The 24,583-nt window shown below is 35.1% G+C and overlaps 1 protein-coding gene and 1 non-coding gene across 4 annotated transcripts in view; both read left to right on the top strand.

The window, feature by feature from the left end:
• Positions 1-24,067, top strand: part of Mark1 (microtubule affinity regulating kinase 1) — a 153,764-nt gene extending 129,697 nt beyond the window's left edge. For 2 of the 3 annotated variants that reach the window (XM_047520363.1, XM_047520366.1), the window contains 9 exons: positions 2,001-2,100; positions 3,120-3,232; positions 5,652-5,805; positions 6,105-6,298; positions 12,754-12,854; positions 14,126-14,290; positions 15,321-15,572; positions 19,412-19,456; positions 23,423-24,067. In XM_047520363.1, the coding sequence (XP_047376319.1) occupies positions 2,001-2,100; positions 3,120-3,232; positions 5,652-5,805; positions 6,105-6,298; positions 12,754-12,854; positions 14,126-14,290; positions 15,321-15,572; positions 19,412-19,456; positions 23,423-23,777 (1,479 nt within the window). In that variant the 3' untranslated portion in view covers positions 23,778-24,067. The remainder of the gene's footprint in view (positions 1-2,000; positions 2,101-3,119; positions 3,233-5,651; positions 5,806-6,104; positions 6,299-12,753; positions 12,855-14,125; positions 14,291-15,320; positions 15,573-19,411; positions 19,457-23,422) is intronic. The other variant, XM_047520365.1, reaches the window with a different exon arrangement.
• Trnas-cga (transfer RNA serine (anticodon CGA)) lies at positions 22,604-22,677 on the top strand. The gene has a single exon. It is a non-coding gene; the product is annotated as a tRNA-Ser (tRNA).
• Positions 24,068-24,583: the final 516 nt, after the last annotated feature.

Genomic DNA, 24,583 nt, shown 5'->3' with positions numbered 1-24,583 from the left:
ATGAGGGGTAATACCTAGGCAGTCAAGGAATTAGCCATAAAAAGAGAAAGTTATTTTTCTAATTAGTAGACTCTTGGCAAATAAATATAGAGCTGGAGAATATATTTTATAGGGCTTGAAAAAAGAAAACTAATATACAATACCCAGAATGAAAGCCTAGAATTCTGTAGTAATAAAAACTTAACCATTTTAAAAATTAATACAGAATTATTTGAATTTGTCTTTAAATGCTGAAAATGAGGTTTTCCATCACCTGTATAATAATTTTATCATGGATCTCCAGCTGCCAGTTCCTTATTGCCTGGCTATGAATGTAGTAATTTACGCACTAGGTTTTTCTTTTTGGGGGGTGCTAAGGATGTAACTCAATGGTTCATCACTTGCCTAGCACGTGCAAGGCCCTGGATTCGGTCCCCAGCACAATGAAATAAATTAAAAAATAAATAAAAGGACAACAGTTTTTTAAAAATAGCATAAACATGCCCTCTTAACAATTTCTCATTATAATTACAGTTTGGTTAACTATGTGTATTGTTGTACAAAGATCTCCAGAACCTTTTCATCTTGTGGCAAAAACTCTAAACCCATTGAATAGTTCTGGCATATTCTTTTCCTTCAGTCTCTAGTAACCACCATTCTGCCTTCTGCTGCTGGGAGTTTGACTCCTTTAGTGGCCTCATCTAAGTGGAATCATGTAGTATTTGTCTTTTTCCATTTGTCAAACATTTTACTTAAAGTCCCCAAAGTTTATCAAGTTGTAGCATATGACAGAATTTCTTCTATAAGGCTGAATAATATTCCATTGCATTTATACAACACATTTTCTGTATCCATTCATCTGTCAGTGAGCATTTAGTTGCTTCTACATCTTGGCTATTGTGAATGATGCTGCAGTGAACACAGGTGTGAAAATATCTCTCGGATACCCTATTTGAGTACATAATCAGAAATGGGATTTCTGGGTCATGTGGTAGTTTATTAATTTCCTGAGGAAATTTTATGCTATTTTATATAGGTGCTGTACCATTTTACAATCACATCAGTATTGTACAAGGATTCCAGTCAACAATTATACTGTTGTTTTTTTTTTTTTTATAGTGGCCAACCTAAAAGATTTGAGATATTTCATTGTGGTTTTGATTTTCCCTGATTATTAAGATTTTATACAAGCATTTTCTCATATGCTTTTTGGCCATTGTATGTCTTCTTTGGAGAAATGTCTGTGCAATTTCTTTGCCCTTTTTAAAATCAAGTTATTTATTTTTACATAATTGAGTTGTAGGAGTTCTGGATATTAACCCCTTAACCAACAAATGGTTTGCAAATGGTTGCTCCTATTCCATAGGTTGCCCCCATTAGGTTATCTTAACAGCCAGGACTGACGGTTGTTCTATAGCCTCAGCTCAATTCTGCCTCTGGTAATTTACATCAACTCCTGCCTTCACCCCGATTTTCACCTAATTTCTAACTCTAGGCTCAATTCTTCCCATATTCTCTGAGTTGTCTTTACTGACTAACCCTCTCCTTTCTTAATATCTGAATAAGTGCTGATTTTTAAAAACAGGTATGTATTTGGTAGAAGACCAGACAAAAATTATTTCTTTTCAGTAATCTTAAAAGTATGAATATGAAGCAAAGGTTAAAATTGGTAGGTTCTTAAAGCCTTCAAATTTGAAAATATTCCTTTTAAAGGAATATGGGAGAAAAGTTATTTTGAATCATTATATTTGGTGAGTATTTGGAATGATACTCAGATATTCAGATATATACTATAATGATATAATGATAATCAGTTATCTTAAGATGCTGTATGTGGGGGGGGGAAAGATGCTGTATGTGGGGTCCCAACGTTCCACACCTCTTATTGGACTGAAGAAACACAATAACTGTTTGAACATGTTATGTGATTCTTGTTGAGTGAACCAGTAAATTTCACATTTGTTAAAATAAATCATTGAACGTTTCAAGTGACCAAATTTAACATAGAGGTTATTCCCTAGCAAATAATGAAAGATCGGTGGATGAATGTTGGTCATGAAGAAGAAGAATTAAAGCCATATACTGAGCCTGAACCAGATTTCAATGATACAAAAAGAATAGGTAAGTATTTAAATATTGTGAGATGTGCTATAATAGGCCACAGTAAGAGTCCTTTAATCTACAAAATGATGTTTAAAAATATAAATAGGAAGCAACTTTTATTAGAAAAATATTTATCATCTTAATGATAAACATTATACATTAAAAATTCAAGCTCCTTGGTTTTTTCTCATATATATTATGATCTAAGTTAGTTGTTGGCAACTGTAACATGAAAGTTAAAATCATGCAGATAAACCTAATTTTTTCCTTTATCAGTCCCTCACAGGAGGGCTGACTGATTTAACTATCAGCACTAATCAGATGGATAAATATCAGCAAACACAACATGTATTTTTACCAAAACTTTAGAAGCACTCAATAAAAGGGTCTGAACTCTGATTCACCCTTTGTTCTCGCTTCCTTAGCACAGTCCATGGTCCCTCTGCCCTGGTCCTGCTGTGCTGCCCATGCTCAGCTTTCTTTGTTTCTCTGTCCCTATCTAAAGCCATCAGAAACTCACAGGAGTCATCTCAACTGGGCTTTTATCTGACTGAAGGGCAGAGTGGCAGGGGAGAGCACTAAGATCCTAATCAGAACCTTTGTGGAATTCGAGCCCTTCAGAGAAGGATTTGTTCTCCAAAGCAGAAACTGTTAAGAGAGGAGAAAAATCATTCCATGAGTAGCTGGGAATGCAGTGAGAAAGAGCCAAAGAAGAGGGATTTTGTATGTGACACAGACTGATAGTCTGACTGGACAAAGGAAGTCAGCTTAGGAATGTAGTAGGCAATGAGAAACCAAGTGGGCTCATGAGTATATAATGTACAATGTAGGTAATTCTGCATGAATGATTGTGAATGTATAGTGTGTATGAACACAGTATCTGTAAGTTAATAATCCGAAAGTTTGGAAAATTAAAACTATACTTTAAATTTCTTAAAACCTAATTTTCACATCTGGTCTTGGAAAACTTGCCCACTTTCGCTGATTTGTTACTAAAATGAACTCATATTCAGAAAATTTACACTTTCTTTTCCTAGACATTATGGTCACCATGGGTTTTGCACGAGATGAAATAAATGATGCCTTGATAAGTCAGAAATATGATGAAGTTATGGCTACTTACATTCTTCTAGGTAGAAAACCACCTGAAGTAAGTCTTCCTCCTTTTTAAATTAATGTGAATTATTTCTTTAGTTAAATAACAGCTGAGTATAAGATATAATGTTAGTAAATGTTTTTTGTGATATAAAAAATACAAAGATTCTAACATTCTTATTTATTAGAATTCAAAAATCAAAGTGTTAAATTATGAACCAATTTCATTTCTGGGTATCAGGAGGGATTTTATGCAAGAGCAGGCCCACTGTCCCACTTGACTCCAAGAAGCACCACTCACTGGTTTCTAAAAATGGTGTCCCTCCAGAGTTGTACAGTGTGCAGCTTCAGTATCCAAGTGCAACAGCCTCGCCAGAGGCACTATGATGAGTCTGGGTTTGCAGATAGTACACTGACTGAAACAGAAGGAAGTGAGAGCATTTCAAACTAAATGTATGTGTGAAATAAATCTATTTGTGTAAGTGGAAACCCAGGAAAAGTTGTTTCATGATATTTTGTCTCATAGCATGTCAAGTGACTTTAATGCATTCTGAAGGCCAGAATAGGAAGTCCAGTTGGGATGGCTGAATTGGAGATTTCTCTTGAGTGGAGCTGTGTAGTAGATATTCATATGTAAAGATCTGGATCTGCAGGGAAAGATTCAAGCAGAATTAACAGATTTTGGAGTCATCATCAGGGAGCACATATTGCATGCACTCATGTGCCAGGAACTATTCTAAGGATTTAGCAAGTATAATTCAACTTCTCCTCTCAATGAACCCCTCAGGAAGGTGCTATTATTATAGTAGAGAAGAATCTTCAGTGGGAGCACTGATAGCTAGGAAGTGGTGTCTAAGAAGCCAAGTCAAGAGAATTTTAAGTGGGAATAGCACAAAAGATCATTTCTAAAGTCTTTTAACTGTTTCTACTTAGAATTTAAATTTCAGTCCTAAGACCTTTAATTGTCTTATTAATTTAAATACAAAGGAAGCACTAATTTTATAAGTATACAGTCCACCCCATATATGAGGTAAATTGAAGTATGAATTGGATATAATCTAATGAAGCTACTGTAAGTAAGAACCTGAACTTCAGAGCCAGGTTTACCTCCCCCACCCACACAGCAGCTGTGTCACTTAGGCAATTTAATTTTCTTTGCCTCAGTTTCCATATCTACAAAGTGAGAATAATAATAGCATTTACCTCTTAGGGTCATTGTGAGAACTTTAAAAATTAGTGCTTAGAATAGTTGCTGGCAGATTACTGTGTGCTCCATTGTAGCTAATATTTGTTATAACTACCACCATCATTATTAATCTCTCATTTGTTACTAGTGTCATCTATATATGAATTTGAATTTCACATTGGAATGTCAGTGATGCAGTGTTTTAGCCAAATTTTTTACCACTGTGACCAAAAGACCTGACAAGAACAATGTTAGAGAAGAAAACGTTTATTTGACACTTTCAGTTTCAAGGTCTCAGTTCATATACAGCTGGCTTCATTGCTCTGGGCCAGAGGTGAGGCAGAACATCATGGCAAAGGAAAGCATCTCAGAACATGGCACCGCACCAGGAAGCAGAAAGAAAGAGACTTCTCTAACCAAGAACAAAATATACACCCCAAAGGCAATGCCCCCAACGATCCACCTCCTCTAACTCCCCTACCTGCCTACAGTTACCACCCAGTTAATACCTATCAGGGGATTAATGCTCTGGTTAGGTTAAAACTCTTACACCCCAATCATTTCACCTCTAAACTTTCTTGCATTGTCTTACACATGAGATTTTGGGGAACCTCGTCTAAACCATGACATTCAGCCAAAAGCTTGCTAGCATCTGACTACTTTGTATTATAGAGATAAGTAGTATATCAACCCCCAAGTTTAGTTCTAAGGAGAGGTAATTTCCTGATCAGAGCCAATAAATCAAATTTTGTTTTGTAAATGGGGAGAAAACAAAGCATTTTAATCTTAGAGTGTAAAACATGCAAATGTAGATATTTTAATATAGTTTTTGTATGTATGTGTGTAGGTATATATATGTACGTGTATATACTTACATAGGTGCATGTGTTTAAAATTTTAGATTTTTATCCCTTGACTCTTAACTTCAGTTTTTCTATCCAAAAAGTTCAGGGTAGTACATTGTAGGTTTGTTGTAATGTTTAAAGTGACAGATACAAATAAAAGCTTAGGACAGGGTCTAGTATGTCATTGTCATCCAGTAATTTGTAGATATTATTTGGTATTTTGACTAAACTAAGGATTTGTACAAAATAACAGGAAATTACAGGTACTCATGAGAGCAAATTATATCCACTTCCCTCTAACTCAAGGTTCTATATTTTGAGCTGTCTGCCTTCTAGCTCTGATTACTTCTTATGTAGCTTTGAATCATTTAGAAAATCAAGAGTGCATTTTTTTGTCTAAACATTATCCTGTTTTAAAAGTCTGGTGGTCTTTCTTCTTTTAGTTCGAAGGCAGTGAGTCGCTATCCAGTGGAAACTTGTGTCAGAGGTCCCGGCCCAGTAGTGACCTAAACAACAGCACTCTTCAGTCCCCTGCTCACCTGAAGGTCCAGCGAAGCATCTCAGCAAATCAGAAGCAGCGGCGTTTTAGTGATCATGGTGGGGGAACAAGTCAAATAAGTGAAAACACAGGCTGGTCCTACCCACACTTTTGCTTTAAGCATTATAAAGTCACATCTCTGTGTGTCATGTAGTTCTCACAGATTTACATTATCAAATGATAAACAGGAACCCTTTTGCAAGAATTGATCAGATTCTTTACTTGAATAGTTTAATCTTGATTCAGAGTGTAAAACATATAGATATTTTTATATTGTAGAGTTTTTGTTTGTGAGAAGAAAATATGCCAGTCATATCTATCAATTTTATCTAATTATGCTATTTTTTTTAAATTACAGCTGGTCCATCCATTCCCCCTGCTGTATCATACTCTAAAAGGCCTCAGGCTAACAGTGTAGAAAGTGAACAGAAAGAGGAGTGGGACAAAGATGTGGCTCGTAAACTTGGCAGCACCACAGTTGGATCAAAAAGTGAGATGACTGCAAGCCCGCTTGTGGGTCCAGAGAGGAAAAAATCTTCAACTATTCCAAGTGTGAGTAAATTTCTGGTATATTGCAATTTGTTGAATGTACTTATTATCAGTTTTTCTTTTAAATGTTTATCTTTTGTATTTTGAAATGTTTCAAAATGAATCATAATTTGAAAAATGTGTAAAGGGAGCCATGCTTCTCATAAATGCAAATTAAGAAAACAACCCGTTGGGCACAGTGGCGCACAACTGTAATCCCAGCAATTTGGGAGGCTGACTTGGGAGGTAGGAGGATTGCAAGTTCCAGGCCAGCCTCAGCAACTTAGCAAGGTCCTAAGCAATTTAATAAGACCTTGTCTCAAACTAAAAAGGACTGAAGATGTGGCTCAATGGTAAAGCACTCTGGGTTCAATCCCCAGTACTCATGGGTGGGTGGGTGAATGGATAGATAGACAGATAGATAGATAGATAGAACAATCTTCATGTAACAGCCTTAGCATAAAATGATACATTAACCTTCCTGCTTTATTTTTCCTGTTTGTAACATTGTCTTAATGTTACATCAGTGCATTTAATCTTACATTTACAGATAAACTGTTCAACTGAAGCAGACTCAGATAATGATTTATAAAGTTACCTCACATTACTAACTGAAGCAGCACACTATAGAAGTTATGCAGTGAGAGCTAGAAGACAGCCTAAGATGCCTCCTTCTAAGGCAGGGAAGAATAAAGAGAAAGTATAAAAGAACACTGGGACTAGAGGGAACATTTAAATAATAAGGGTTTTGAAAAGAAAGCAAGTGTAACAAAGGGGAGGAAATATTTGAAGAAATAATAACAAGAAAGAAAGAAAGAGAAGACTCAGGCAAACAGAAGCCAGAAGGAAAACCTATTCCTGGACTCATTAAAGTGGAGTGTATAGACACCAAAACAAAGTGAAAATTTTACTTTTTTTCCAGGGTGAAAGAGCAGATGACTTTAAAGTATTAAAAGAAAACACTTTGGGCCCCAAATGTTATATCTAGCCAAATTGTCATTTAAATATGCAGTATGATAACCATATTCCTAGGCATAAAATGTCTCGATGGTTTGGCTACACAGTGACTGTTTTAAAGTGTCATACTATTGTAAGTATTCTTCCAGGAAAAGTATGAAGACTCTGTAGTAACATATAGACACACATGAAATAATGGAAATTCAGAACCAAAAGTCTGAACAATACCCGGGGGTAAGGATGGAGTAAAGATTAAAGGGATATAATAAACATGTGACTTGTTAGACAAATAATAGGAATGAGTTTAAGAAATCAGCAGTAGTAAGCAATTTAGAATAACTTAGAGGTGAACAGTAGAAGAACAAAAATAGAATTGTAACTTTTAGACCAACAGAAGGGGGAAAAAATCTTGATTGGAGCCTATACACAAAAGGTTGGGGGAAGTACTTCTACTAATCTACTTGGAAATGACTTAATTATAAAAGGGCTTAATATTTTTTAAAGTAATTTTCCTGGGCAAGCCATTATATCCCTGTCAGCTGGAGGACAGTTTCCAGTATTCTCATCTCACATAGCAGAAATAAATCATTTGGTCCCATTTTTTTACCACCGCCCTATGGTATCCTGTCATTTGACTCAGCTTGATCTTATTTTGCCATGAAAACACTCAGCTTTACTGTCTCCATGCCCAGTTTTATGCCGTGTTCTTGCTCAACCCTGTTTCCATAGGTCACTTCAAGTCCTGTTTCCTGGGTGAGCCTCCTGCGACCCCTGCTCTAGATCTTGTCAGCCTTTCTGGCTCTTAAACAGTTTTGTGTTGTTCAGTTTCATTCACTGTTGTTTCCCCCATGTAAACCTTGTCTGCCCATGTTTATAATCTGTTGTATATTGACATAGTAGCTGCCTGAGAATCCTTAGTTCTGAAGTGCACAGTGGGTTCACAAACCATATCATGTTAATTTAAAGAAGGCATGACATTTAAAACATTAGGAGCTGTGGTTGTAGCTCAGTGATAGAGCACTTGCCTAGCATGTGTAGAGGTGAACCCAGTGGTTCACATGTGTAGCATGTGAACCCAGTGATTCAACCCCCAGCACCACATAAAAATAAATAAAATAAGGGTCCATCCACAACTAAACAAACAAACAAGCATTAGTTTGAATTTAAATGAACTATTCTGTATTATTTATCATCATTTTTTAACCTAAGTGAAAAGATTGTTAGAGAAATCCTTTTCTTAGCTACTTAATACTAAATTTTAAAAATTTAGTTTAATTTTGGTAGTCTGAGGAACCAAAGTAACATGCTTATTTAATTTTAGAAGTTCAAAAGTTTCTGAAGTAAAATTAATAGTCTCCCCTTTCCTGTTCATTGACTTCCATTCTCAACTCTTGAAATAAGTAGTGCTAATGATTTGGGTGAATTCTATAATATTTTCTTTGTTAAAGAAAACATAAATGAGCATATCAGATTATTTTATTTTGCTTTTTATAAAAATTATATCACACTGTATCTAGTACATTTTAGTTTTTCTCACTTAGAAAAGTATGGGATCCTGCTAGATCTGAACATGCAGATCTTTTTAATAGCTGTATATTATTTAATCAGTATGAATATTAATATTCAACCTCTCCTTCAGAGTGGTTGTTCAGAGTTCCATTTTTCCAGTGTGTGTGTGTCCTTGTGCTACATTTCTCTAAATAATGTATTTCTGTTAAACATCTGGGCCTATGTCTGAGCCTTTTTTAACCTCACCTGCTGAGTGGCAGGTGATCCCCTTCTCTCTGTCACAGTCTCCCTCGGTTTGTGTAGACCTCACTCCCACTCACCTCACCTAAAGCACCAACACACATGTGTTTTAACATATGTCATTGGTTGGCCTTTCCATATACACATTTAAAATTTTAACAAATGCTACCAGAGTAATTACCAAATGGTGGATAATTTAGAGTATTTTTCCACAAGCATATCAACAACTGAATATTATCCATCATTATAGGTTTTGCTAGTCTGAAAGGGAAAAAAATGTATCCTTTAATTTTAATCACATTATCCTAACTATTGGTGATTTTGAAAGTGTAATCCACAAAACCTAACCAGCTCACTGTCTGGCTCTTTACAGAATAAGCTGACTGATTTCCTGCTTTAAGCCAAAATACTAGCTCTCATCCCTTTTATTTGAGATAATTTCTAAGTTGAAAGGAACTTGAGCATTTATGATCCAAGCTCTGCATTATTGTGAAAATATTGACTGAACAACTAAACAGCTTTTGCCAGTGATGATATATTTATCAGTAAAATGGAATAAGTGAAAAGTACTTAGTCTACTCAAGTAACATGACATGGCTCCTTACTTTCTGATGGAAAAAGAAGTAGTACCCATCACATGCATAGATAATTTAGAAGTGATAGTTTAACAGTACACGTAATGTTTATAAATAGGAACTTTTTTTAGTAGTAAAAGTTCTTGTTTTATAATATGATGTTGTTGACATGACAGAATAATTTAACATTAGTCTGATATTTAACTTAAGGGTGATATTGACAGATATATAAAACTGACCAGTCGATAACGGTGAGGAGAGAATCAGTTTAAATAGATAAATTCTTAGTGAAATTTGTTGGCAAATTATCTGAATTACCTATTTCATTGTTCATCACCAATGTCCATTCTAGACTATAAATGATAGGAGTGTTATTCTTTGTAAGGGAACTTAGAACTCTCTCTGTAGTATGCTACAAGAAAAACTATTTCTAGAAATTTCCATCTAAAAACTACACAGGAGTTGAGGAAAAACACTTAGCTAGCCTAAAAACTTGGAAATCAAATATTGAGTTTTGGAAATGTACATACGTTGTGCTGTTTTTTAATCAAAAAGACAATAACACTTATAAATATGTTTTCCATGTAATTAATGATATGTTTTATATATATATCAGCACAAATATATATAAACAATATAGATACACATATACATAGATATATAAATATTAACAATACAAAATACAAAAATGATATGAACTGCTGTAGTTTGAATGTTAGTTTTGCCCCAGAATTCATACATTAAAATCTTAACCCCAAATGTGATGGTATTAGCACGTGGTGCCTTTGGGAGCTGACTAGGTCATGAGGACTGAGCCTCACCAATGGAATTAGTGCCCTTATAAAAGAGGCAACTGAGAGAGCTTGCCCATTCTGCCATGTGAGATTATGGCAAAAAAACAGCCGTCTAGGAGGAGGCCCTCACTAGACACTGCAGCTCCTGGCACCTCAATCTTAGACTTCCCAGCTCCATAATTGTGAGCCTTAAATTTCTGTTGTTTAAAAACTGCCAGTCTGTAGCAGCCAAAAAGACTAAAATATGAACTCTCAGTAAAGAAAAACTTTGAAAAATGAAGGAAGAAATTACTTCTTTCTGGGAGACTCAGAAAGCTTTAAAATACAATAATAATTATAATATATGGTATATAAAATTATGACATAATTATGTAAAATTTAATCTCTTTACTACAAAATAAGCCCAAAGAAGGCTTTGCATGGTTGGTTTCTGCCTTGGGAAGTTGCCAAACTGAAGTTCAATAAATCTGGAAGGGTAGTTTCCACATGCCCCCAACTCATCAACAGAAAAGTCTTTCCTGCTTAGCAGTCGTTAGAGCTTTGTTTTTTGAATAGGAATGTCAACTATAAAAGTCAAATTTGTATGGAACCTATGTGAACTATATAGAACTATATAGAACTAGCTAGACTGTTTCTGTAACTTAACTTTTGCTAATTGTACTCTAAGTTCCCCTCTGTAAAATACAGATTTGGCAGATTGGCTATTACACCTGGGCATCATTGGTACTACTTGGAAGGAGATGCCATTCGCTATCACACATTGAGAAGGGAAGACACATCATTGAGAACAGTCAGAAACATCTCAGAGACTTCCAAAGGATGGATGGCCACACAATTTGACAAGTTTATTCAAACTGAGATGACTCATAATAAGTTAGCCAAAATTATGAAAATGTCAAAAGCTAATATTCTTACGTTGGTACTTTTGGTGCCCATAGCGTGACCAATGTAACTTGTTAGTAATCTCCATGCAGTTTTAATAATTTTTCAGTACTGTTCTCTATTTTCATTATTTCTAGGATTTTTCCTCTAGATTTTAAGTTTTCATGAACTCTATATAATTTAACCTCCTCAATAGCTTGTAGAAGCAAAGTAGAAAATAATTTAAAAGCTCAATAATTAGAAATCTATTGGTCAAAATAAAATATGGTTTATCTGCATAGCTGTATATTCTACAGCCATAAAACTATTTATCACTTAACATAGATAGAAATTAATGACCTGTTAATTAAGAATGCAGTAATGAAATGATGTGTTAGTTTTTTAAGAATTGTAATGCAAGTTAGTTTCCTAATGGATCTCTCCATTTCTTTTTTCTTTTGGTTAACATAGACCAAGTCTTATCTAAAAAAAAAATTAAGTAATCTTAGCCTTTTTTGCTAACATATTTTATAGTTTTTAACTTATGCTTTTCATATAGCATGACAAAACTTATTCTGCCTAGGAACCTGCACTGTTGAAAGGTTTTAAATCTGTACTTACACAGTTCTGTTTACGAGATATTCTTGTCCTTCTCCCAACTGAATAATGGGGGACTTTCTAGCCCCCATTATTAAACAAATTTTAGGTTAATTGTGTATTTTAAAGAATAGTGAAAGCTAGACTATCCAAAAAGAGGATAACTTTTTCTGTTGGAGTAAGAGTGAAACAAGACTGTTTTATCCTTTTTGAAAATCATTTTTGAATATTTTATTACTGATAATAGTCAAGGTCTTTGGCAGGCATGGCAGTGGGGGTTACCGGGCAAGGACTGTATGTGTGGAGAATCATCCATCTGTCTATCCATGTTTTGCTTATTCTTTCTCTTCTTCAGGCTTGGCCTGCCTCCTGGCTAAAACCTGAGACCAGAGGAAATATTCTCAGAGTGGCACTGACCCACTCTATTGGCAGCCTCTGTGAGGTGTGCCTTTAACCTGGAGCTTTAGACAACCTTCTGTTAAAATCAGCTGGGGCGATAAGGGTTGTCCAGCAGGTGAAGCATGGTAGCCCACAGGCTTCTGGGAAGGTGTGCCATCTTCACTGCACGGGTTCCTGAGAGATTCAGAGGGGAGATGGCATTCCTAGTTACTTGGAGCTGCCTGTACCAATACTCTGCCCTCTCCCTACCAGCAGCTCACAAAAGAGGGAGTGAATGAAAACCCAGCCTTTTGTTGCTTCCAAATGACTGCTGACTGATACTGTAGGATTTTAACCATGATAAGTTTGCTTTTAATGGTTTACCTTCTCTCCAAAAATCCAAATATGAGAGTGAACAGAGGAGAGGAGATAGAGCTTATTAATATAAAATTCTAAGCAGCTAAGATTCTAATATGAATTTTTTTCAAATCCTTAGCAGATTAAATACATTTCTTTGACTTTCCACAAATAGTTCTAATTTTAAAATTGCTTTTCTTTCTTACTAAAGAACAATGTGTATACTGGAGGTAGCATGGCAAGAAGGAATACATACGTCTGTGAGAGGACCACAGATCGATATACAGCATTGCAGAATGGAAAAGACAGTAGGTAAATGTCATAGTGCCAAGTAGTAATATTCTTTGTCACTGTTCTGCGTAGTGCTTGTGCTGAAGTGCCTGTAAATAAACATGTCAAGAGGAAAAGAAATATAAACTAGTAAGGTTGTAACATGCGTTCTTACTAGGCATCTCCCTTCTGTACCAGGAAAATATTTAGGGAAAGCAGGAGGCAAATCTGGAAACCTGTGAATTTCTGAATAATATATGGTAGTATATATTTCCCTGCAGCAAAGCAGATCATATGATCCTAATCTGTTCTTCATAATTTGAATCTTATTCTTTTATGCAGATACTGCTTCCGTCTCTCCTTCCCTTTCCCCTTCCTACCAAGCCATTATTATTATCCAAATAATAAGAGGTTACTTTTCTTCCTTTAAAGAAATGTAGCCATGCCAACTGATTAGACAAGACCATGAAATTCTTAGTGTTTTATGTAAATTATGATAAATAATATATTTATTTTAAGAAATTAATTTATTTTCTCTTGAGTGGGAAGAATTACTTATTAAAATAACTCAAACAAATATGGAATCTTTTTGCTACTTAAACTAAATTCTTTTCTTAGTTCTACCACTAATCATTTTCAGTGGAGTGGATAGACCTTGTCATATTCATTTCTTCTCAATGAATAGGCATGTAAATTGTTAGTGTAAGACATGCAAAGATAAATGTATCTTACTTGGACATAAGATCCTTTAGGCTAGACAGCTGAAAATAGATTAATGATTTACTGTTTTTCCTATGCTAACTACTAATCTATAGACCCTATGTTTACGACAGTTAACCTCTTGATTCATGATATGAGCTAAAAGTATTTTGGTGATATTTCCAGATAGTGGTTTTGGTATAATTAAGGCTTCTTTTATGAATAATTTAGGACAGTGCACCACAGCAACACATCCCACAAAGTTGTAATTTGGGAGAAGTGAAGAACACCTCCAATCATAATCATTTCATCTGAAAGTGTCACACATATACAAAAATCGTTTCATACCTTCTCACATTCACATATATAGAGCAAGGTATGTGAAATCTTCAGTGGTAGATAAATTCTCCCTATATAATTTTTTCCCCATGTACTTTTAACAAGAATATTGTGCCATAGTCACCAGTAATGCTGCTAGTGTTAGCTTCTTTCAAGAGTTTCAATCATGAAAAGTGTTGGTCAATGTAGACTTTTCAAAACCTATTTCTTAAATTTTAATAAAGTTAATTTTTTTCTCCATTTCCGCGGTCTTCTCAACCATTTCATGTCGAAAGCCTTACAGAGATGTCTGCAAGTAGCATATCTTCTGCAGGATCTGCTGTGGCCTCTGCTGTTGCCTCAGCCCGACCTCGCCACCAGAAATCCATGTCCACTTCTGGTCACCCTATTAAAGTCACACTGCCAACCATTAAAGATGGCTCTGAAGCTTACCGGCCTGGGTAACATCTTGATCACATTTCATCTTCTTTGTTGTTTTAGAAAATATAGAACCATTTGAAAATACATGCTAGTTGCCATCACATGAAAGTTTTCTGAAAAGACTCACTGTGGTGGAGGAAAGGTCTAATTGTAACATACACAATTACTATGTGCTTTAGCTGTTATCAGAAATGTTGCTGTATAATTCAAATAATTTCCTAGAAGAATTTTCTTAAAAGGATTTTATTTTAAACCCATCCATGAAGTAATATATTGCTGCCTAATTTATCATTTAAGTAAACTGAGTTTTTTTTGCTATTTAAACATACTCCAAAAAAAAAAAAAAAATAGACAAAGGAGTAACTGACTCCTACCAGTTACTTTTATTATCAATGAAACAGATGAATTCAGAGAACTGTCAGGTATAAAATTAAAATTAGATATGTTTTTCTAGTTTTTAATCTGTTTTAGCATTTCTCAACTTCAGAACATCTGAATATTTTAACCCTTTAATAATTAGGTGTTATAAGTCATGTTGGTAATGCCATATAGCATTTTGCTATCACTGAAGCCTACATTAGAAATAGGAAATGATTTTCATCAAAGGCTTTTTAATAAATAATAAAATTCATGTTCCACATTGCCAAGTAGTTTAACAGAATACAAATTGAGTATTCTTTATCTGAAATTTTTGGGGCCAGAAGTAGTTTGGGATTTTGAATTTCAGATTTTTAGATCACGAAATTTTATTTATTTATTTATTTATTTATTTATTTATATGAACATATATATATATATAAATTCAGCACCCTAGTTGGGCATTGCTGATATAAAAAGACATTTGTCTGTGTTCCTGTTTAGTAATTTTAATTTTATAAAGTGTGTTGATTTCATTCTGAAATGCTAACCCATGTATCACATCTCTGTAGTGAACAAATAAAATTGAGCAAAAAAGAAGTAGCCATAGCCATTTTTATTTTTTCAGTTTTTAGCCGAGTAAAGCATTCACTGTCATTATTCTGAATAATACATCTTAATTTGTCCCAATAGTACAACCCAAAGAGTGCCTGCTGCTTCCCCATCTGCTCACAGTATTAGTGCCACCACTCCAGACCGGACCCGTTTTCCCCGAGGGAGTTCAAGCCGAAGCACTTTCCATGGGGAACAGCTCCGGGAGCGACGCAGTGCTGCTTATAATGGACCACCTGCTTCACCGTCCCATGAAACGGGTGCATTTGCACATGCCAGAAGGGGAACGTCCACTGGTATAATAAGCAAAATCACCTCCAAATTTGTTCGCAGGTCAGTACCAATGCACTGTCATGTTTTGTTTCTTCTAGGAATTAGGAAGAAACTTGTTTTTTTCTTTGATATTTTCACTGATTTTTTTTCCAGAACGGTTTCTTGACATTTCATTAGAGCTGCTCTTTTATAGAAGTTGGACAAAAATCCTTTTAGGAAGACATAAAATCTTTTTCCTTAAGAAAGAAAAGGAAAACATGGACAAAATTAGGATTTAAAACTTCTATCAAATAGGGTAGAAAGATCAAGAACTTAAGATTGAAAATGTGCATTTTAACATAAAGATTATCTCTTATTTAAAGACCTTGATTTAGAAAAAGGAATCGATTATGAACTAACCTGTATCCTACAAATAATAATTCTTATCTTAAAAGTACTTTTTTAAACTTTTTGTTTTGGCAGTAATGAGGATTGAATTCAGGGCCTCACACACGCTAGGCAAGTGCTTTACCCCTGAGCCACATCCCCAGCCCTTAAAAATACTTTTAAATTGCTCACTAATAATATATATGTAGTTTACCTTTTTCCTTCTTTGTATAAAAATACTAAATACTAGAATCACAGATTTCTTATGTAATTTAACCTCATAAAATCTTAACATCACACCAAAATATAGTAAACACAAAATGAATGCTTGTATAATAAACTTCTGATCTAATAAAACAGTACAGTTTTACTTTTTTTCCAAAAAGTAAGCATACATGTACAATGCACATTAATCACACAGGTTGCTGAACACATGCAGGCTGATGTAAATTTGACCTATGACTGTTACCACTAAATGTCTACTTAGGCCTATTATGTATAAAGCATTGTGCCATGTGCAAAGCAGAACATAAAGATGAATGAGATGGCATCTTTGCAGTCTTGCAAGAAGCAGACATGTAAAATAGCTAGCCATGATGTAAAGCAGAATGTGTGATAGAAAAAGTATGTGCAAGGTAAGAGTCCAGAGTAAGGCACCATTGTTTCTGTCTAGGGGCTCCATCCATATAGCCACTTCAACTGATCCTTAACTGATGGGTATGAAATTATTATACTTCCTTTAAAGAACATTAATTTTCAATGTCATTAGTGTTCCTAGGATTTCAAAGAGTGGATATGGGAAAGAGGAGTATCAGCTTTAGTCTGCTGCCTTGTTCTGGAGCCATTTATGGACTCAGCTCATAGATCCACTTGCCCAAGATCACACAGTTGAATTTAAAACTTTGTCCTCAAATGTATCACAGTTTCTGACCGTATCAGTCAATGATTTTATGCTATTTGGGCAATTACTATGCAGCACTAGAGAAAGACCAGAGGCTCACGACAGAGTCAGCAAGAAAGTTAGAGGATGTTGACTGACCATTTGCAAGGTACTCGTCAGATATTCAGTAGTATCTGCTTTTGGAATATGGCTGACTACTTAAGCTATTTTTAGGAAGCCATAACCTTCTCATGGTTAAGCCTGCATTGATTTTAAAGTATAGAAAAATAGGTTTTGAGTTTAATGTTTAATTGCTAGTTGTACATTAAGTGTTGTGCAAAACATTTGTCTTTACCTTGCAAGAAAAATTTAGATTCTGGGGAAAACATAATAGAAAGTGATATGGACAAGAATTCAGGGGACAGAATGTCAGGATAAGAAAGTTCCTAAGAGAGGGTCTGTTGGGAGTTTCAGAAAAAGGATTGCCATATAGTTATTTAACAGATATTTGAAGACCTACCATATGCTAGGCACTTTATTAGGTACAGTTGATACAGTACTTAGGAGACTAGTATGACCCCTGCCTTCCTATGAGCAGCTTACTTTCTGCAGTGTTCCACATACATTTTCCTCACTTGGCTCTAATTTTCTTTTACCTCAGAAACTAAGTATCCCTTCTAGATCCCTTTGCTGGTTCTTTTCAATTTCAGACCTTCTCTTTTACTCTTCCCCTTGCTGGTTGCACATCTGCCATGTAGGACCCTGACTGTCCATGGACACCCTAGGCATATCTGTTCCAGGAGTTGGTACTTGCTATTAATTCTGCCTGGAAACCTTTGCCCCCAATTCCCACATGACTTGCTGCTTCTGCACCAAATGTTATGATTTTCTAACCATAGCTCGTTCTTATACAGGGAATAACCTGTCTGTTCAGTCAAGTATATGTTGCCATGTATAAGGTATTTGTTTTTTAAGTTTTAAGTGCTGAAGAGTCAAACTATACTGCATGTGATCTTATAGCCAGCTACACCTTCTGTATCCCTAGCTGCCTCCCACCAGACTACTTAGAGTAGACTCCCTGGGCTGTGTGAAACCATTGCTAAGTAGCAAAGGTTCTTCCAGTATTCCTACTGGCAGGTAGGCCGGACAGAGTAGGAGCCAATCGCTACTTCAACTCATTATAATACAGAAAGTAGTGTATAAAGGAAATTTCATTCCTATTGCTTAAAGTTCAGGCACAGTAGGGTAGGTATCTAAGAGTGAGTTAAAATGCAAACTGTAAGTAGGACAGAAAAATCCAGTGATATCTGTATCCCCTCTTAGTAAAGTCATTTTATCTTTGCCTCAGAGATCAACAACATTACTATCTTTTTTTGCCAAATTAGAGCCCTGACCTTCTTTAGTATATCAGTACATCTAATTGTAACTGAAAATGTACTTTTCATTTTAAACATGCCCAGAAATCTTTTTATTTATTTCAGTTTGCTATAATGAAAGTAGATTTGTAGAGATGGTTGTGGATTTTTATTAAACTTTCCAATGAAAATGTTATTTAAAATAGAAATAGAAGAAACTTTTTGAATGTGAGAATACAGTTTTATCATTTTCAATTTTGACAGAAAAATGTTTTTTATGCAATATGTTTGTCAAGAAAAGCCATAAGGTCCTTCAAGGCATGAGATACTTATATTTCTAATAACCATTTCAGTAGAGCTTGTTTTAATTTGGGGAGAGGGAGAGTGGCACTGATTTTCTTCCTGTTGCTTCGCTTTTCATATAATGTAAATGTTTCTGGAATGGTTAAAACAGTAAAACAACCTTAACTTACAGATTCAAGTTGATGAATTTTCCCAGCTACTTCAGAGTACTTTGCTCTATATCACAGGCCATCTCTTAATATTTTTGAACTGGTTTGTAACTTGATACTCCTGTGTAGATATTGAATTACCTTTGAAAATGACAAAGTGGTTTAAATTTTGGGAGACTTCGACAATATTAATAACCTTCAACATAAGGACAATTAGTAGTGTTTTCCTGGTTTTATTTCACAAGTGGATATTCAGGTAAGATCAGTGTTTTTGTTCAAGGTTGAATACATGTTTTATATTCATTTGTTTCAGTAGGCTATTGACTTGCTGTGCATGAATTGTTGTATAACTTGTGATGTCAATTTCTTATTTAAAATTGGTATTTATTTTTAGAAATATATGTATGTGTTTACTAACTGCAAGGTGATTTTTCTCAATTGAGCGACTACTAGATTTATATGTAATAAAAAATATGAAGTTAAATCTTCCTACTAGTAATTATTAAATAGCCCTACCTTTAGATTATGCTATACTAAAAGATAAATTATGATTAAAATTGTGTCTGGGAATTGGAAGATCATGTTAAAAACAAAAACAAAAACAAAAAACTCCTAAGCTTTCACCTAGTATCTCCTCTTGACAATACCCAGTAGACGCTCAATAAATGATGGCAACATGCAATTATGATGAAAAATGTGAGCAACAGTATTAGACTGCCTAGTAATAGAAAACTGTTGTGGTAGAAGTTTGCTCAACAAGCTAATTTTAAAATCATTTTAGATGTAGGTTTTCTTGATATATTTTTCACTTTTATCATTAAATCTCAACCTTCACTTTGTTTTGAGGGATCCAAGTGAAGGCGAAGCCAGTGGCAGAACCGACACCTCAAGGTGAGGAGCCACTATTAATACTTCGCTGCTAGGTCCCCGTGAATGGAAGCGGACATTCGAAATACTTTCAGCATTTAATAATCATGAATAGAACTAAAATAAATAGATAGTATGTATGTTGTAAATTTTTGTATTGGGATGGGTTTTCTAATGTTGCCTAGCATTTAATTAAGTTTAATTAATTTTAAGTTTGTGTTTTCCAAAATTGTTTTGCATTGTATACTTGGTTAAGCCTTCCTATTCTATCAGATATGTCACAGCAGAAAATTTACTAGGTTAAAATTAACTGGTCCTTTTCACTATTACCAGTGTGACTAAATTAGCCTAAGTCAAATAGCAGAAATAATAGTGCATTGAGGTAATATGCAGGAAGATTTGATATTAATGTGTATTTTAGGTGAATGGTTAGTCTTGGGCCACATTTTAAAACTGTCCTGCCATACTTTATGGGGGTTTTGACCTTTAGTACTACTTGGGTATCCATTCTCGCAAGGGATCTCAAACCTGAGCACAGTCAGAATCATAGGGAGGATTTGATTGTAAAAAAATAAATAAAAATAGTGCTGGTCCTGTACCCTTGTGATTCAGTGCAGGGTTAGGGAGACCTGAGCATTTGCATTTCAAACAAGGTTCCAGGTCTTATGGATTCTGGTCTGAGAATCACATTACAGACAAGTTAGCCTGTGTGTTCATATTTAGTAAGTGAAAATTTTAGAAAGTGAGAGCATTAAATTATTATTTTGAGTATACATAAACATTAAGGGATACAGTATAACTCTCAGATCTAGCTTTATTTAGGAATAATTTTGAGCAGCTCAACACAAACCTTTGGTTTAATTTTGACTTTTTTTTTTCCAAAGTATTTGAAATGTGAAACATAATGAGCTTTGGAAAAACTTGCTATGCAGTGTTCTTTATAAACTGTGCTATATTTATGTTTAGTAATAATCATTGACCTGCTTCTTTGTAGAGGGGTAGGTACCTGAGTCCCCATGGTAGAGAGCAAAACCAATATTTTTAACTTTTTTTCCACCTATTAAATAAACATGGAGTACTTTTGTTTTTAGCGCCTCCTTCGCATCTCATAGTATATTTCCACTAAGTTTCCCCTGGAGACATTGAGTACTGTATAGTGTCACAAGTGGCCACTAATGATATTGTAATTAATCTGCATGCACTTTTATCCTTTTAGTATGACTACCTAGTTTAACATAAGAGTTTAATAACTAATCTTTTATAAATGTTACAAAGCAATTTTCACATTTCGTTTTCTTGATTGTTGTTGGGTTTTTTTGGTTTGTTTTTGAACAAATACTTATTGAATACCTACTGTCTATAAGGTACTTGCTGGTTATTTAATCTTCACAACAACCAGGTAAAAATTACCCTTTTTACAAATGAGGAAATTGCAAGGGTCATAGGGTACATCAGTCCTAATGAGGTTCCTTTGTTTCAGAGAGATGGTATGGTACCATGATTAGAAGCATAGGCTCTTGAGCTAGGCCGTGAAGGTTGGAGATGTGTTGTACCACTGACTTTCTTGTGTGACTTTGGGGAAGTTACTTCAGTGCTTCGTGCCTCTATTTCCTCATCCTGACTGCCTCATTGGGTTGTTGTGAGGGGTAAATGAGGGAATAATACATGGCAGACACATAGGACAGCTCCTGTGCCTAGGAAGCACTCAATAAATGTTAGCTGTTATTCTGTTCATATCAGCACTTCTAAGAGCTTTCTACAAACTAACATTATCAGTGGCAATGCCTGTGAGACACAGCAGAATAACCTCTTATATCTGCCTGTTGTCCTAAGGTCACCTTATGATCATCTGGGGAATAAGACACCTAATTTTTACTCTTCAACTTTCAACTCAGTAGTTCTATGACCTTAGAAAAGTAGTTTTCTAGCCATCAGTTGTGTTTTTAAAAAGAGTGCCCAATCAAGTGATCTGGCAGTCCCCCTCCATTCCTAGCATGCATAATGAGTCCACCATTGGAGTTATGCAAGTGATGCTAATAGAGGACTCTGGTTGGCTCTCCCGGCCCAAAGAAGCTATGATGCAATGGCTTAGATTCAGTGAGCAAAGAGAGGGAGGTAGAGATGTGAAGTAAGTACTTTCTATGCTTATTTAACAGTCTGTGGAAATTTATTTTCTCTACCTTTTTCATTATTTTCTCAAATTTGCATAGTTAGCAAAATTTGGATACTCAAATACATAGAAATGAAAGGCACTATACACACACACACATATAATGTATACATGCGGATATATACATAAATATATATATCAGTATTTATATAAAATATATAAATAGAAAATATTTATATAGTGGATTATAAACTTCTTTCAGAGTATGTAATTTTTTCCTTAAATCAAAGATTAGTGAGCTAGGTTAACAAGTTTAAAAAGTTGCAACATTTATCTGTATTTAGATAATTTATAAATTTAATTACCTGGTATTAATGAACAATCTACTAATTTTACTTTCCTGTGGTTACTTGAAATAGATTTTTCTGTTTCTATGTTATTTTGAAGGTACCTCCATAAGCAAAATTCAGTGAGGTAGATTAATTTAACAAATATGTGTTAATCATATGCTACTCTGTGCCCAACATAGTTCTAGGTGCCGAACATAGTTCTAGTATATCAGTGAATGAAAGACAAAATTCCTGGTCCTCTTGGAGTTCACAATCTAGTGGTAGATTTAAATGATAATTAACCTAATTAATGGGTTAAATAGTATATTCTAATGTGATTAGTGCTATAGAGAAAATAGAGTAGGATAAGAGGGTTTGTCTTACTAGGGTCAGAGTCGGGGTATAGTAGGGTGGATAGAGGAATCTTCAGGGAGAACATGAACAGAGATTTGGAAAAAGCAAGGGAATTAACCATGCAGCCATCTGGGGAACTGCCTGTGTAAAAACCTGGAGACAAGAAGATACCCAGTGTGTTCAAAGAGTAGCAGGAGACCAGAATGACGTGATTAGAGTGAACAAGGAGGGAGATAATAAGAGAAGAGGGGGCAGACCCCATGTAGTGGCTCATACTTGTAATCACAGTGACTCAGGAGGCTGGGACAAGAAGATTCCAAGTTCCAGGCCAGTCCAGGCACTTGGCAGGACCCTGTCTCAAAATAAAAAAATAAGGGCTGGGGATGTAGCTCAGTTGGTAGAGTGCTTGCCTCGAAAGCACAAGGCCCTGGGTTCAATCCCCAGCACCACAAAAGAATAAATAAATAAATAAAAGAAATAAAAGAAAATAAAAAGGACTGGGGATGCAGCTCAGTGGCAAGGTGCCCCTGGGTTCAAACCCCAGGACAAAGAAAGAGAGGAGAAAAGAAAAGCAGCCTTATAGTTGGTTTTAAGGTTATCTTTAGTGAAATGGGAAACCATTGGAGAATATCAAGAAGTGTACATATAACATCTTTACGCAATTACAGTACAACATTCTTTCTTAGTGTTATCAGGTGTAAATAATTCTCTTTTCCTCTATAGTCATTACTATCCTTCTACCCAGAAAGGACAAAAAAAGAGGACATTTTTCATTATATTTCATACATATGTTTTACAAGCAGAATACTAAGGGTGCCTGCTAGTGCTTCCTAGTGTGTGTGTGTGTGTATGTGTGTGCAGAAGATAGACAATTCGTTTTATAAACTTGAACAGAGAAGTATGAAAGAAACTGAAAAAAAAATTCAGTTCTTCATTTTAAGCTGCAAATCTGTTTCCCACAAACAAATGTATTTAAGAAAATGTGCTACTTTAGATGGATGATGCTGAAAGTCAAAACAGATGACATCCTCAGGTCTGCTTTAGCAGCAGTGAGCTAACATTAATATTTCTGTCTACCTACAAGTTGAATAGCTTTAGTAGGCACTGAGTTGTGATCACTCGTATTTTATCTATGTATTGATTTCTTTGCTGAATGGAATTCTGTTTTCATTCTTTCCCTTTACCCTCTGCTTCCAGAAGTACGTCAGGGGAAGCAAAAGAAAGAGACAAGGAAGAGGGTAAAGATTCCAAGCCGCGTTCTTTGCGGTTCACATGGAGTATGAAGACCACTAGTTCAATGGACCCTAATGACATGATGAGAGAAATCCGAAAAGTATTAGATGCAAATAACTGTGATTATGAACAAAAAGAGAGGTTTTTGCTTTTCTGTGTCCATGGAGATGCTAGACAGGATAGCCTCGTGCAGTGGGAGATGGAAGTCTGCAAACTGCCACGTCTGTCACTTAATGGGGTCCGTTTCAAGCGAATATCTGGGACTTCTATTGCCTTCAAGAACATTGCATCCAAAATAGCAAATGAGCTTAAGCTATAAAGAAATCCAAATTTACAGGAACAGGGATGATACATCCATAAATGAGGTACAGTTTTTGAATGTACTGGTAATGCCTAATGTGGTCCACCTGTGAATCTCCCCATGTAGAATTTGCCCTTAATGCAATAAGGTTATACATAGTTATGAACTGTAAAATTAAAGTCAGTATGAACTATAATAAATCTGTAGCTTAAAAAGTAGGTTCACATGTACAGGTAAGTATATTGTGTATTTCTGTTCATTTTCTGTTCATAGAATTGTATAATAAAATATGATTGCTTAAAAACTTGTATAGTTGTCTAGATTTCTGCACATAAATGTACGTTTGATGCTTTGAGTTGAAAGTGTTTTTCCCTGTTATTTACATTTTGGTGGGTTTTTAAAATTCTTACCTCCATCATGCAATTTTGAAAATTGTGTCCAGGATTAAAAGTGCACAGAAGTAGTCTTCACCATTGTAGCATGGACTTTTAAAAATTGTTTTAAAATTATATTTAAAATTAAACCAGAAGCTGATAGCTTTATTATACACAGAATTATTCCTGCTTATCTTTGCTCTTAACCTTGTTATCAAACAAGGTTTAGTTAAGAAGATACAAAATGTTTACAGTGTCAGCACTTAGAGTTTTTAAAATAAAGTACATGAAAATAAATAATAGCTTTGGCTTGAGCTAAGAAGTACTGAGGAAAAAATAAATCTATACCGGGTTTCTTTTGAACTCTGAAGTGTTTTGTGTCCCACTGATAATTGTAGCAGCAAAATTGAAAAGATTCAATACTTCAATAGGCTCTTATAATGTAAACAT

Source organism: Sciurus carolinensis, chromosome 12 (assembly GCF_902686445.1).
Source record: "Sciurus carolinensis chromosome 12, mSciCar1.2, whole genome shotgun sequence".
NCBI lineage: Eukaryota > Metazoa > Chordata > Mammalia > Rodentia > Sciuridae > Sciurus > Sciurus carolinensis.
The sequence above is the reverse complement of the archived record's forward strand: the minus strand, read 5'-3'. Positions and strand labels throughout refer to the sequence as shown.